The 14,242-nt window shown below is 44.2% G+C and overlaps 1 protein-coding gene across 1 annotated transcript in view; it reads right to left on the reverse strand.

Moving 5' to 3' along the window:
* Positions 1-14,242, reverse strand: part of LOC145263226 (secernin-2-like) — an 85,252-nt gene that overhangs the window by 39,602 nt on the left and 31,408 nt on the right. Inside the window, exon 2 of the mRNA XM_080120311.1 lies at positions 13,327-13,490. Within this exon, the coding sequence (XP_079976437.1) occupies positions 13,327-13,470 (144 nt within the window). The 5' untranslated portion in view covers positions 13,471-13,490. The remainder of the gene's footprint in view (positions 1-13,326; positions 13,491-14,242) is intronic.

Genomic DNA, 14,242 nt, shown 5'->3' on the forward strand with positions numbered 1-14,242 from the left:
TGCTCGATCCACTGGGAGAGCAGCGAAGATAGACAAAGTTTGGGCCTGGCAGGTCAGAGTGCTGCTCAGGCAATTAAGTGTGGAGAAATTAGACCATCCCAGTCTCGAGAAGTGAAACCGAAACGAAGAAAAAACAACATGCAAAAACAACAAATGAGAAAAGAAGGTCTCAACTACCAGCGATAGTGGTGTTGGTCCCGAGATTCCAGTCTCCCAAAAGAGGGGATCGGTTTCCGGGTCCAAGCTCCCACAAATGTGGAGTCGGTCCTCTAGGTCCTGACTCCCCAAAGGAGGGGGTCGGTCCTTGCTAACAAAGGTTAGTAAGAAAAAACACCTTAACCTAGCCCGAAAGCCCGGTGGTGGGTCAAGTTTAGTAACTGAGAGAACAGATACTACACTTTGATCTTGTTTATATATTTTATTGAGAAAGAAAAAATTGAACATAAAAAACGTACAAAAAATTCAATTCAACAAAATTAGGCACAAGGCCCTACAAGAAATTGGGAGGGGGAGGGTACAGGGTCTTTTTGACTACGTAACAGATGAGACTTTGAAGTCTTACTCTTGACTGGCAACATTTACCAAAATACCTCAATCACTCTGTGGATCCTAATCTAACTAATAACCCCAGCGTTCAATGTAAAATTTAACTATGTACAATTTGTATATTCATTTCTGTATGTTGTGTGTGCATTTTTTTTTTTTTTTTTTTTTTTTTTTTTTTTTGTGTGTGTGTATGTGTGAGAAAATAAAGTTCGATTTCATTAGAAAGAGTTCTTGAATTAATTGGCATAAAATGTTCGTGGAGTGGGAAAAAACTAATGAAAATGTTCATTTCAAAAATAAGGAAAATCTACTAATGTGTTGTTAGTAAGACCCCCCCTGTACTATTCTATGTGGCTAGATCCCCCACTGTTTTCCGGGGAACCGAAAACAAGCAGAGCATCCCTAATGGGGTTTGGGGAAGTCGCCTTAATGGAGGTGGGAGAAAATAAAGCAACGGATGGAGGGGGTAGGAAGGTGACCTCTGAGTAGGGGGATGATCGGGGGCATCAGAAAATAAAGATGAGGAGCAGGGGGGGTTGGGCAGACTCAGAGGTTCTCTAATACCAAAAAATAAAATCAGGAACAGGATCTCATTTGTACCACCAGTCAAGAGTTACTTTACTGAACTTATAATGCTAACCTAGGCGGGATGGGGTCCGTAGGACCCAGCACCGCCCATGCCATGCCTAAGGAGGGAACACGTATTGAAACTTGGCTCCTCGACGGATGCACAAACTAGTGCTGTGCACCCACCTCTTGTCAAATTCCACTCTAGGCAACCTCTTCCAATCGCATCTGATCTTTACTTTAAGCAAATGTTTAAAGTAAACGATCAGATCCCGATCAGGAACAGATGTCCCTTCGTGGACCAACTTGAGGCGCGCGATCCAAATGGTCATGCGCGCTACTGCTAGGATCGCCAGGAAAACCAAACTTTCCTCCCTGGGGAACGGCGGCTCCATGTTGTACACAAAAGTTCCTACGTCGAGATCGAGCAGACACTCGGCATCGATGCGAGCTGTTACCCCCTCGACGTACTTTAATAGGGGCTGTATCCGGCTGCAACTAAAAAATGCGTGCTCGATTGTTTCGGGCTCGCGTTCGTCACAGCACGGACAGAAGCGGCTGGTATTTTCTTTATACCGGAAAAGTACGTCGAAGAGGGGCAGCGCATTTCGGACCAGTCGCCAAGTCAGGGAGAATTCCGAGTTATTCAGAATCTCCCGTCCCGGCGCCCAACGCCATTGAGAACGGACAACCTCCATCGACCATCCCATCCGCCTACAAAGTGGATCCTTCGCGGTCCCCTCCACTAAATCCCGATACAGTTTCTTCCTTGGCTGATCGAGGACATTGGTCCCCGGCAAAGCTCTAAGAGCGGTTCGGCATTCGGAGAAGAACTTGGACTCCCCCTTCGGTCTACGACGACCTTCTACCGAAGGGTTGGGTTTGAGGTTGGGAAACGAGTTCTCAACCACAGGAACCCAAGGAGCGTCTCCTTCAAGCGAACGACCCAGGAAAGCCAATCTCTCGGCGTTTCTATGACACAAGAGACTGGGCTGACCCAGGCCTCCCTCGCTCGGATTTTGAACACAGACCTCTCTGCAGACATAATGCTTACCCTCGTTCCACAAAAGTGAATCGAGGCGCCCTTGTAAGCGGGTTAGTCGTTCTGCAGGGAGAGGAAGTACAGACAAACGGTAAAGGATGAGCGGAAAGACGTATGTAGCACACGCCTCCGCCCGACCCTTCAAGGACAATTTCCTTCCAATCCAAGTCTTTACTGACGATTTGACCTTAGACTGTACTTCCGACCAATTCTTTTCCAGCTGAAGTCCCGGTCCAAACCAGACACCGAGAATGCGGACCGGTCCATCGGTCCAGCTGAAAATACCTGGAAGCGAGTTTACCCCGGTCCAGGCCCCCAACCGCAGGCCAACAGACTTGCTACGGTTGAAGATGGCCCCTGTTACTTCTTCGTATCGAGCGAGCGCCTCGACCACCGCTTGAACGTCCGTGAGGCAAGACACGAACACGGTGACGTCATCGGCGAACGCGGAAACCCTGGCTCGTGTGCCTCCAGGGAGAGCTATTCCGCGCAGGACTGGTGTAGCCGCCTCGTCCCTTAACTTGCGAAGGAGGGGTTCCAACGCCAGGACATACAACAGAGGCGACAGCGGACAACCCTGTCGCACCGACCGAGAGACAGCGAATGACTCCGACAGCTTACCGTTGATCTGCACCGCTACCGTCGGCCTGTCATACAGAACAAAGATCCACTTGCGGAAGTCCGGATTAAATCCGGCGGCCTCTAGCACAGATCCTAGGAACCGATGGTCGACCCTATCGAATGCCTTGGACTGATCCAAACTGATCAGCGCGGCTTCGGCGTCGTCTTCTGTCCCCTCTATGATCGAGCGTATCAAGTGCAAATTGTCTTGAATCGATCTCCCCTTCACAGCATAAGTCTGGTCCGGTTCGATCAAGTCAGTGATGACAACCTGCAAGCGATTCGCAAGAATCTTTGCCAAAATCTTTAACTCTGTGTTTAGCAGAGTCAAGGGCCTAAAATCATCAAAGTTTTCCCTCCCACCATGCCGTTGACCTTTCCTCAGCAATGTGATCACACCCTTGGTCACCTGTCCAGGGATGGAACCCTGGGCAAACCAATGGTTGAACATATCCTTCAGAATAGGGACCAACATGGGCGACAGCCTCAAGTAAAACTCGTAGGGTAAACCATCAAGCCCCGGGGATTTGTTATAGCCGACCTGCTTCAACGCAGTAATGACCTCATGTTCAGTAATAAGACCATCACAGCTAGCCGCCCGAGCCGCCGTGAGGCGGGGCGAGTCAGCCAAATAGCTGCCAAACTCATCAACCCTGAGTCCGGGTAGTTGGGTGAAGCGCACCGATAGATGCTCCCGAAACCCCTCACAGATCTCCCGAGTCGATACTAAGGGGTGTCCTTCCAGGTTATGTACTTTACGAATGTACCCATCCGAACCGCGCCTTAAAGCAGCCTTACGCTCAACAGCGTCAACATTCACAGCCTCGTTAGAAACTTTGTTTAACCTAGCCCTAACTACTTGACCTTCATACCGCTCGCTAGCCAAGCGGTTGAGATCTTGTTTAGCTAGTGCTAACTCTAGGGGGTCCCCCCCCTCCACCGCCCGGGTCAGCTTATCCTCTAAACGCTTCTTTGCCTTAGCCTTATCTATCGCGAGGCGTTGGCTATACTGGACAGAGAAGCGCCTAATTTTGGCCTTGAGACTAACCCACCACTTACTCCCTGTAACCGCCCCCACTAAAGCCCGCTGAATTAGCTCAGTGACCTTCAACCGGTAGTCCTCCAGCTCCAACAAGGTGCTGTTGAACTTCCAGTATCCGGCCAGTTTAGGCCTAGCGCTTAAGCTCAAACGGGCCATAACAAGTTTATGGTCCGAGTGTCCTAGCAAGTGGAACGTGGGGCAAGATAGGAAGTCTACATCGCCTCTTCTAACTAACATCCGATCCAAGTAAGTGCTTGGATGGGAAGGCACTACAGGATGCCACGTCCACATCTCCCGCCCCGGATGATCTAGACGAAATCTGTCGACGAGATCGCACGAGGCCATCAGGTCAGACAGACTGCTGTCACACCACGCCGACCCGCTAGTCCCCCCGACCTTATCTATTTTGGGATCAAGGATTGCATTCCAATCCCCCATTAAAACTAACCGTTCCGGATCCACTAAGAAGCCCTCCAACCGTCGAAAAAAGGTTGCCCTCTCTACAGCAGCATTGGGAGCATAAACAGCAACAATCCGAAAAACACTACAATTAACAGCAACATCAACAACAAGCGCCCGCCCGTCCTCGCCTGCGTGAACAACATTCACCGACGCTGACAGGGTGCGACTCACTAGCAAGGAGATTCCACGACTATAGGTATTGCCATATGCTGAGTAGACATCGTAATCGTTTACCAGCACCTGACAATCCGCGTCACAAACAAAGTGGGTCTCCTGGATAGCGGCAATATCTACCTTGAGGGACACCAAGTCTCTCACAACGCGCGAGGCCTTGCTTCGACACCTGATGCCCCTCACATTCAATGTAGCCAAGTTCAAAGACATGATCACTTACCTCAAGCACTGTCACAGACGGGTCTGAAATCCTGGGCAGTGAGGACATGGCAGGCCTGGCCAAGGCTGCCGGTAAGTAAATCCGATGAAGGTGATCCATCCTTGGCCACGCCCCCCACGTCCAGGGGGAAGGTTAGTTTGAGTGCCCTGTATAGCGATGGGTGTACATACATGGGGATTCTACCCTCACATTTAAAGAAAATGTTGGTCAGTGAAGGATGGTCCCTATCCACCAGCTGCTGGCCTGGGATCGCATTCTTCGCTGCCTTAATCATTGCCCACATTCCTCCAGTCCTACCGTCCTTGTTGACCCTTACGAAAGTGGTCAACAAGGGAGCGTCCTTGAATTTAGTGGGGTCTGTTACTAGGTCTCCACCGACTTTTTCAAAGTTTTTGAGTTTATTGTACCGGACCTTCTGTTGTCCTTTAAGGTCCGGAGCCGGTTGGAGAGGGTCTGTTTCACAAATCCTGCTTCCTGGCAGGAAGGGGAGCTTTTTGGTCCGTTCAGTGCGGACTTTGGGAGTGGGGGAGGGGACCTCTTTTGGTTGATGGGGAGGCTGAGCGCTTGGGGAGGGGGTAGCCTGCTCGTTTTCTTCTTTTTGGCTCCTGTCACGGGATGAGGGGCGGGAAGAGTTTCTTGGGGCCTTTATAGGAGAGGGGGAAGGTTGTTCGGGTTGCTGGGGTGTTGGGAACACAAGGGGCTCATCCTGTGTTGTTGTTGCGAGGGAGTCCTTCTCAGTCTCAGTGGGGGTAGGAGGGTTTGCGCGTGTCTTGCGGCTTTTCCTCCTCCTGGCCCTCCTGATCTCTGTTGCACTCAGGGCCATAGAGACTGTTGTTGTCTCTTCCTCTGCCTCTGACGCGGCCTCCTCCTCAGATTCTGGTAGTTTCCTCTTGTTTGAGGAGGAGGGTGTCTGTGTGTCCATTTTCTCCGTCTCGCTCTTCGGTTGTTCTTGGTCTTGGGTGACTGTCTGCAAGGATGGCTGTTTGTTGATCTTGCCTTTCTTTACGACCGTCACCCAGCCTGTCGGTGCCTCTGGAGGATTTGCGGCCGGCGCGGGATTCGCGGCTTGATTTGTTGTCACGCTTGTTCCCGCCGCTTTTGTGGGCTTCTTCCCTCCATTCCTCTTTGGACAGTCCTTCGCCATATGCCCTTGTTGTGTGCACAGCCAGCAATGAGGCCTCCTCCCTTCCACTATAAGGGAGAGTGTCCACTCTCCGAACTTGAGTGTGGCTGGGATGGCGTAGAATCCAGCCTTGTCCAGGACCATCTGTACTTTGTAGTCCCCGGTCATGATGTTTCTTAATCCGCGGACCGGGGTGACTTCCTCTACGTCTCCATACTGGCTTAGGATAGCCCCCAGTTGTTTGGCCTCCATATAGCAGGGGACGTTAAGAGCAGAAACATTTGCTCTCCTCTTGTTCATATAGATGGGTTGGAGCTTTATGTTCCTGCTCTGATGGCAGGTCCTGGACAGCCTGACTGCGTCTTCGGAGGTGGGGAGCAGAACATCCCACTGCGCGTAACTCCTTCTACAGATGTAGTTGGCGGGAATGTTCTGTTCCAGCAACACGTTCATCATTGTGTCCTTGTTGACGCCCGTCAGACCCCTTGTCTTGGTGTCTGAAGTTATCAGCGAGAGCACTCTTTTCTCCAGAACTTCCACTTGACCCGGGAGGGGTTGGATGTTGTTCCCCTGGGTATACTCCTTGTAAGTGGAGTCGAAGAGTGCTCTGTAGTCTTCGGGCGTCAACTTCCCTTGCTGCTCTTTGGGGCCCCATGCCGGTCCTCCATCCTGGTGGGTGTCAGCTGGACTCGGGTTGGGGGGCGTAGCTGGTGTTGTGGGGCTCTCCATTGTCATGGGCATTTTTGGTTTCGGAACGGGGCCGTTACCAGGCAAAGTAGGCCATTGTGTCTTTGGCGTTGTTTCGTCCTGGCTTGGTTTGCTCTCCGGGCCGCTCCCCTTTCTTATTTTCTTCCTTTGCTGGGTGGCTGTCCCCTTGGGGGATGGAGGTGTCTCCCCTTCTGGTGCCGTGTTCCCAGCTGGAGCCTTGGTGGGTACTGTCAAGGGTGTCTCTCCTTCCAACTTGCTTTTGTTACCACTGGCTGGAGAGTCACCCCTTTTCCATATTTGGTCCTCTTGGGGAGTGTTGGGGGGCCAATCACTGTCTTCCCCGCCGAATAGTGAGCAGATGGAGGCTATTACGTCTTCATCCAGCGCCTCGGTTTGGTCCGCGGTGCTGTTTTCCTCCTTTTCTGTTGGGGAGTCGCCCTTTGGGGGAGCGGGGGATGGGTTCCCCGGTCTTCCTCCCTTGGTTCTGCCGTGCTGGGGTGCAGCTGGTTGGCTGGGTTCTGCACTTTCCCCAGCTAGTGACTTAACGGCAGCTTTTTCCGCTGGGTTGCCCTCGTGGGGAGCGGTTGCAGGTGCTTTTCGGGGGGTCGCCGCGGGCTGCGGCCCTACCCTCCCGCTTTCTTCCAAGGTCGCCGCGCGCCGGGGCCCTACCTTGTTTCCTGGCGCCGTCTCGCCGGGAGATGCATCAGCTCCCTCACATAGGGAGTCGTTCGCAGTTGAGATGCTGCGCATTTGGGGTGACGTACCCCTCCTGCCTGGCATCGTGGCGGTTGCACTGGCCGCTGGCGCGGACCAAAGTGTAGTGGGGGAAAAGAAAACCCAGGGGAATGGAGGGGGAGGAGCGGACTTTGAAGAAATTAGAGTTTTTGACTTCCCCTCACGGGGATGTCGGGTTAGCAGCTCAGATCCCCCCGCGAGGGGGGAGAGCAGAGAAGAAAGACGCAGTGGGTGCTAGCGGGTCAGAGTGCCGCGTCGCAATTAAGAGAGAGAGGGGATAGGCATCCCTGCCCACAGAGGGGAGCAGAAACGAAGCACCCGCCCTACCCCACGTCACCCTACCCACTAACTTACCCCAACGGAAGCGAGAAAGAGAACCCTGTCTGCTCGATCCACTGGGAGAGCAGCGAAGATAGACAAAGTTTGGGCCTGGCAGGTCAGAGTGCTGCTCAGGCAATTAAGTGTTGAGAAATTAGACCATCCCAGTCTCGAGAAGTGAGACCGAAACGAAGAAAAAACAACATGCAAAAACAACAAATGAAAAAAGAAGGTCTCAACTACCAGCGATAGTGGTGTTGGTCCCGAGATTCCAGTCTCCCAAAAGAGGGGATCGGTTTCCGGGTCCAAGCTACCACAAATGTGGAGTCGGTCCTCTAGGTCCTGACTCCCCAAAGGAGGGGGTCGGTCCTTGCTAACAAAAGTTAGTAAGAAAAAACACCTTAACCTAGCCCGAAAGCCCGGTGGTGGGTCAAGTTTAGTAACTGAGAGAACAGATACTACACTTTGATCTTGTCCCGAAGGCCAACGGTTGCTGGTGAAGAAGAAATGATGACGTGCTGCAGCCTTGTCTCTCTGACTTTTGTGTTTCCATGACGATTTTATTTATTACATTCTTTCCATTGGCATCACTAATACTTCCGTTGTCTATTGTTTCAACCGTTGACCGATATCTGCTCAAATATTTCTGGATCGAATAATATATTACATTAGACAATAAATGGAAATACCAAATTCTTAACATTTGGATCCATTTGCATGTGTGCAACACATTGCACGTTTCCCCCCACCCCCACCCGGCGTTGCCTGTCAATATCTAACATAAGACCATACTTTTGTAATAACACCATAGATAAAAACCTGAGTAGTTATGGTCAGGTAAGTGTGAAGCCTATCCAGGATCACACCTTCTACTGATGAGACGATCACTAAAGTGTCCCTGCAGTCATTCTCACGAGTCATTTTGATACATGGAGAGCTTCCCCATCGCCTTTAAAACATTGTTCATTCTTTACAGCAATTCTTTGTCTGCCCCCCCCCCCCAAAAAAAAAATTCTGCTTGGCACTGATCATGCCTGACAGTGAATGGTGATAAAACAAACAGTTCGACATTCATTACACAAGCAAAGTTTGATGCAGGCTAAACAAGCACTGTGCTATACTCCCAACAACACTAACCCAAATCATCATCTTGATCTCTTCCCGGTAGAAAATTTGATCTAATAGCTTTTTTTTCCGCAGACCACGAACCCTTGGAACTCCCTCCCTGCTCGTTGTTTCCCGAACTGTAAAAGCATGCAGAAATTTAAATGTAATATGAACTAACATTTCGCTGCCCACCAGCCTTTTCAGTTGCATTATTCTTTGGTTGGGGATGAACAGAAGGTCTTTCGTAGAATATAAAATGCAGTCACTTTTGGACCAGTTTTATAAATCCCGCGGCAATCTCCTTGAGAGAACTGAAACAGAAAAAATGATCATCCCTTCGTAATACTTATCCTTTAATACTTTATTCTGTGACGTCAGCAAGTCACGTGACTGAGTAACTGGGCCTTCTATTTACGGTGGCCATGAAAAGAGAGAGGAAGTATGTAGCATGTAAAAAAGGAAGGGAAAATATTACTGTGTGTGTGTGTGTGTGCGTGCGCGCGCGCGCGTGTGTGTGTGTGTGTGCGTGCACACTCGTAGAAGTCGGCCATAAACAGCTTAACAGACGTCAGGCATTTCAATGGAATGTTAAACTGCAGGCATTTGATAAATATAGAAAAAAGATTTATGAGAGGAATGTAAAAAAAAAAAAATAAAATAAAAAAAATAAAAAAAAAAATGGAAAAACGATAGATCTATCTAGGTCTATAAAAATTATGTCAGTCGGATTTTAAAAGTTGGACTTAAATAGCATTTAAGCTGACAAAGCAGACTATTTTCTGACTTGCAGATTTTCATTTGTTATTGCTGCCCCGTGTTATTCACAATATAACATAGGTTGCAACAGTTTATTGAAAATATCACGCTAGCCTAGACAATCTATATTAGCAAAGATTCTTTAACTAATAAAAAAAAAAAAAAAAAAAAGAAAGGAATAGGAGTTGGAAACGCATACATTGAGAACATTGCCAAGGCCGCTGCAAGGTAGGTGGGATATCTACCATGCCACAAAGTTACTTACACCTGAAAGTATCCTGTACCTCTACAAGACCACCATTCGCCCATATATGGAGTATTGTTGTCACATTTGGGCTGGTGTACATGCTACTAGTCTCACTCCTGGAGAGAGTTCGAAAGAGTCGCCAACCTGATAGGTTCTGAACTGTCATCTACGCTTCAACCTCTGTCCCGAAATGTTGCATCCATCTGTTTGTTTTACAAGTATTTTAATGGTGAATACTCTGATGAACTACAAGCACTTGTACTCCCTAGATGTAAATACCCCCCCCCCCGACAAACAGCAAAGTCCCACCACCATACAGTAGAGATCCCTAGATGTAAGAAGGCCTTCTACTCTAATAGTTTCTTCTGCAGAACTGCTAGACTCTGGACATGCAGAAGTTCAAGTGTAATTTGAATAGACATCTTGCTGCTCAACACCCTGCATAGTATCCCTGGAACTTGTGTCCCCGATACATCAAAGTGGCACTGTGCCTTGTTTTGGGTTAAAATGGAATAAATAAATAAATAAAGAAAAATAAATAAAGAAAAAAAAAATTTTTTTTTTTAAATAAATAAATAAAAATAAATAAAAATAAGAAATAAATAAAAAAATAAATAAAAAAATCAATAAATAAATAAATGAAAAGCAAGCGCCATAACTCTTTTTCAAGCAAAAACTTAAACTATTTTTTTCTGTTAAAAAAAAAAGATAAAGAAAAATAATTTAAACACTAAAATGACATCATTGCATTTTGAGATATTGTAAAATTTTAGTTAACTAAAATAAATAACAAGTGAAGCATGCATGGTCCCCCGTGAGTGCACAGTGAACGAATTGTCCCCCCCCCCCAGTCCCCAGGGGATGTTAAATTCTAGTGAAAATGAATAAGCGGTGCAGTTTTAGGCCTTAACATGTGTAAATTTGAGTTCTGCACCATGCAAAAAAAGAAATGACTAAGTCCATCATTTGCCCACCCCCCACCTCCATTTAGCCCCAAAAGTCCCCAAAGCCTTAACATATTTAAATTTGAGTTCAGCACCATGCAAAACTGCTAAATAGACATACACAGAAAATTTTCAACAAATATGGTAAAATAGTCCCAAAAATGGAGTACATTTATTAGCCTTAAAAGAGCCCCTGGGGCACACCCAAGAGTTATCATGAAGTATAGACAAACAAAATTATATAGAAATCAGTTAGTTACAACTTTTCAGAAAGTTTTATAAAAATCCAAGGCATCAATTTTTTTTTAATAAGCACAAAAGTGTCAATTCTGTAAAATCTGTTGTTACTTTTTTATTCATTCATGTTTAATGTTTGTGCAAAAATTCCAAGGCGTTGTTATTGAGAATAGTGCGGACAGACGAACGGTGAATTTACAAGTCCACCCTTCTTATGTCAGACAACAAAAAAAAAAATTGTCAAAATGGCTTTATGGAACATTATTTTAGCCTTTTTTTATGTCTGCCCCTAAATCAAAATTTTGTCATTAGACTCTGCAGCTGTAGTCTTTTGGCTTGAAGCAAAAGTGTAGTATCTGTTCTGTCCAACAATTCTGTCCAAGGTCAGTGATGGAGAAATCACTGTAGACGGAGACACTTTCTATTTTTGTCCCAATTTAGAGTGACCCTTTTTAGGGGAGCTGGATGTTTTCCTACTCTAAAAACTGGCCTCATAGGAAGGCTCGTAAATCAAGATTTTACAGACTTGGATAAGCGTTCATAAAACGTTACGTTCAACTTCATTTAAATTCTAATGTTATTCCTGTTAAAAGTGTATACCGTATGTACTTCCATATAAGTTGATCTTGTGTATTATTGTTATGCCGATGTGCATTTTAAGACCAAAAATTGTGTCATTTAGGTATTACCTGTGTATAAGTCGACTGCAGATTCTAGACAAGTTAAATGATCTGTCTCATGACTTTTTCTTGCACAGATAATTTCCTTTTTAGTGTTTATTTTTTTTTGTAAGACATATTATAAATTGATAATGAATCAAGCTGTTGGACACGTACATGCAACAAACGCAAATGTTGCTAATCAGATATTCTGATCTATGATATGCTGTAGATTCCAGGCGCAGTTAATGTTTTTAGACATAATTTATGTCACTTACCATAATAACAAACGCGTACATTGCACGATCCAGAATATACTGTAATAATGTGAACGCATGCATTAAGTGCCATTAAATCGTTTCATTAAATAGTTGCCATTAAATTATTGATAAATAGTTATATAAATAAGTCGACTGTAGATTCTAGACAAGTTAAATGATCTGTCTCATGACTTTTTCTTGCACAGATAATTTCCTTTTTAGTGTTTATTTTTTAATTTCTACTGTACATTCTTTAACCCTTATCCTTGAGTGGCCTATCGGCCTTGATAAGTGGTGAAGCTTATGTAAAAAAAAAAAAAAAAATGTACGGAGTACACAAACAAAATGGCGTTTTCTATGTTATAATAGAGCTCCAAGTGATTCTCTAACAACATTTCTAAAAACATTACCTACGTATAAGTCATTCCCCCCCCCAAAAAAAAATAACCTTAAAATCGTCTCACACAAATTCGACTTATACACAAGTTTGTATGGTAATAATAATAAATAAATAAATAGTAATAATAATAACTCGTATTTTAAAGGTAAGGATCGTCTCCCTTGAAACTATTTTTTTCTTTTGAAAAAAGAAAAAAAAAAAAATTTTTTTTAATGATTTCACTGCATTCCGGGCAATGCTAGGTAGGTATAGTTAGACGTGGTGAAATTTCACAGTTAGACTCAAATAGCAATTCATCTGACATATCAATATTAAATTCAAAACGACCCTATTCTTTCTACCTTCAATTATGTTATTGGCATGAATATATTTTATTTTGCATTAGTTTCTTTCTGAAAATATTTTTTCCAGCTAAGAAAAATTTGACAGTAGTCATTTCTTTTATTTTATGTTATGGAGGAGAGAGGATGAAAGAAAAAAATATATATAGATATGAACCAGCTTCCTCTAAAGAAGGAAGTTTCATGGGAATATCAAATTCACAAGTGATACCCAGTCACATGTATATGCCCATCTAGGAAGATGATGTCAGGTTTTTGCAGGGAGGTATGGCAGTTCTATATAAAGTGCCTGGTATTCTCAAACAGTTCCCCATCTGGTACTGACAAAACACTGTTGCTTAACTTCAGTAATTTTCTAAAGAGAACTGGTGAGTCAATGTGATTATACTATATAAGAGCAAGAAAGACCGGAATAGAGGGAGATAGGCATAAAAATATAAAGAAAGGGTGTTGGAGATAAAATGGGGGAGAGGGCAGATTGTTAATATTGTTCATCCATCTTAACCCCATCGTTGTACGTCAATCCTGAAATCTAACACTACTTTGCCGTCAACGTGTAACTCTAACCTTCTTTTGATGAAGAATTCTTGGAATAAAAAAGTTAAAGAAAAAAATGAAACCTTCAAGGTTTTTACCTTGTTGTTCCAGATGTATGAATTTCTTGCACAGCTTAGGCAACATGGAACAAGCTACCTCCTCTAGAGTAACCTAGACACTGTTGGCTTTGGGGGCTGAGGAAATCCCCTTCCTCGGTCCAGATGAAAAAACAAAGAAAAAAAAAAAACTCTACGAAATCTCAGAGGGTCTCCCTACTCACCTGAAGTGTTGTTCCAGGTGTGTGATCCGCCGCTGGGTAATAGACCACTTCTTGAACTTCTTTCGCAGGACGATTGGAATTCTTGCCAAAGATCACACAATTGTCTTTCGTCGCAGGCGGCATCGCAACAAAAATGTCCGACATGGTTAGTCGAGTTGATGGAGCTGAAATTAAAGTACAACAATCAGTTTTTTTGTTTTCTTTATTTTGTACATAGTCGTTACTCATTACTTTACAAATTCATTAAAAATAAAACTTTATTTTACTAATTCAGTAAAAATAAATCTTTATTTTACTAATTCATTAAAAATAAAACTTTATTTTACTAATTCATTAAAAATAAAACTTTATTTTACAAATTCATTAAAAATAAAACTTTATTTTACAAATTCATTCAAAATAAAACTTTATTTTACAAATTCATTCAAAATAAAACTTTATTTTACAAATTCATTCAAAATAAAACTTTAATAATTTATTAAAATAAAACTTTAATAATTTATTAAAATAAAACTTTAATAATTTATTAAAATAAAACTTTAATAATTTATTAAAATAAAACTTTAATAATTTATTAAAATAAAACTTTAATAATTTATTAAAATAAAACTTTAATAATTTATTAAAATAAAACTTTAATAATTCATTAAAAAACTGGAAATGAATAAATAAATAAAATCTGGGTCGGCATCTTTTTTAACAAAACGTTTTTATTCTAGTTTTTCACAGCCACATGTTCATTCTACCAGGCGTGTATTTCTTCTTCCTCCGACCAGACAGCTGGTCCATTATCGTCCTCACTTTTTACACATCCATTTTCTTTGACGTTGACTTTCTTTCTCTGCCGAGCATGGGTCGTTTTTTTTTTTGTTTTTTTTTCCCTCTTTTTCACGACCATGGTTATGGTAAGGTTAGG

This window comes from Euprymna scolopes, chromosome 38, assembly GCF_053919585.1.
Source record: "Euprymna scolopes isolate OS-2025 chromosome 38, ASM5391958v1, whole genome shotgun sequence".
Taxonomy (NCBI): Eukaryota; Metazoa; Mollusca; class Cephalopoda; order Sepiida; family Sepiolidae; genus Euprymna; species Euprymna scolopes.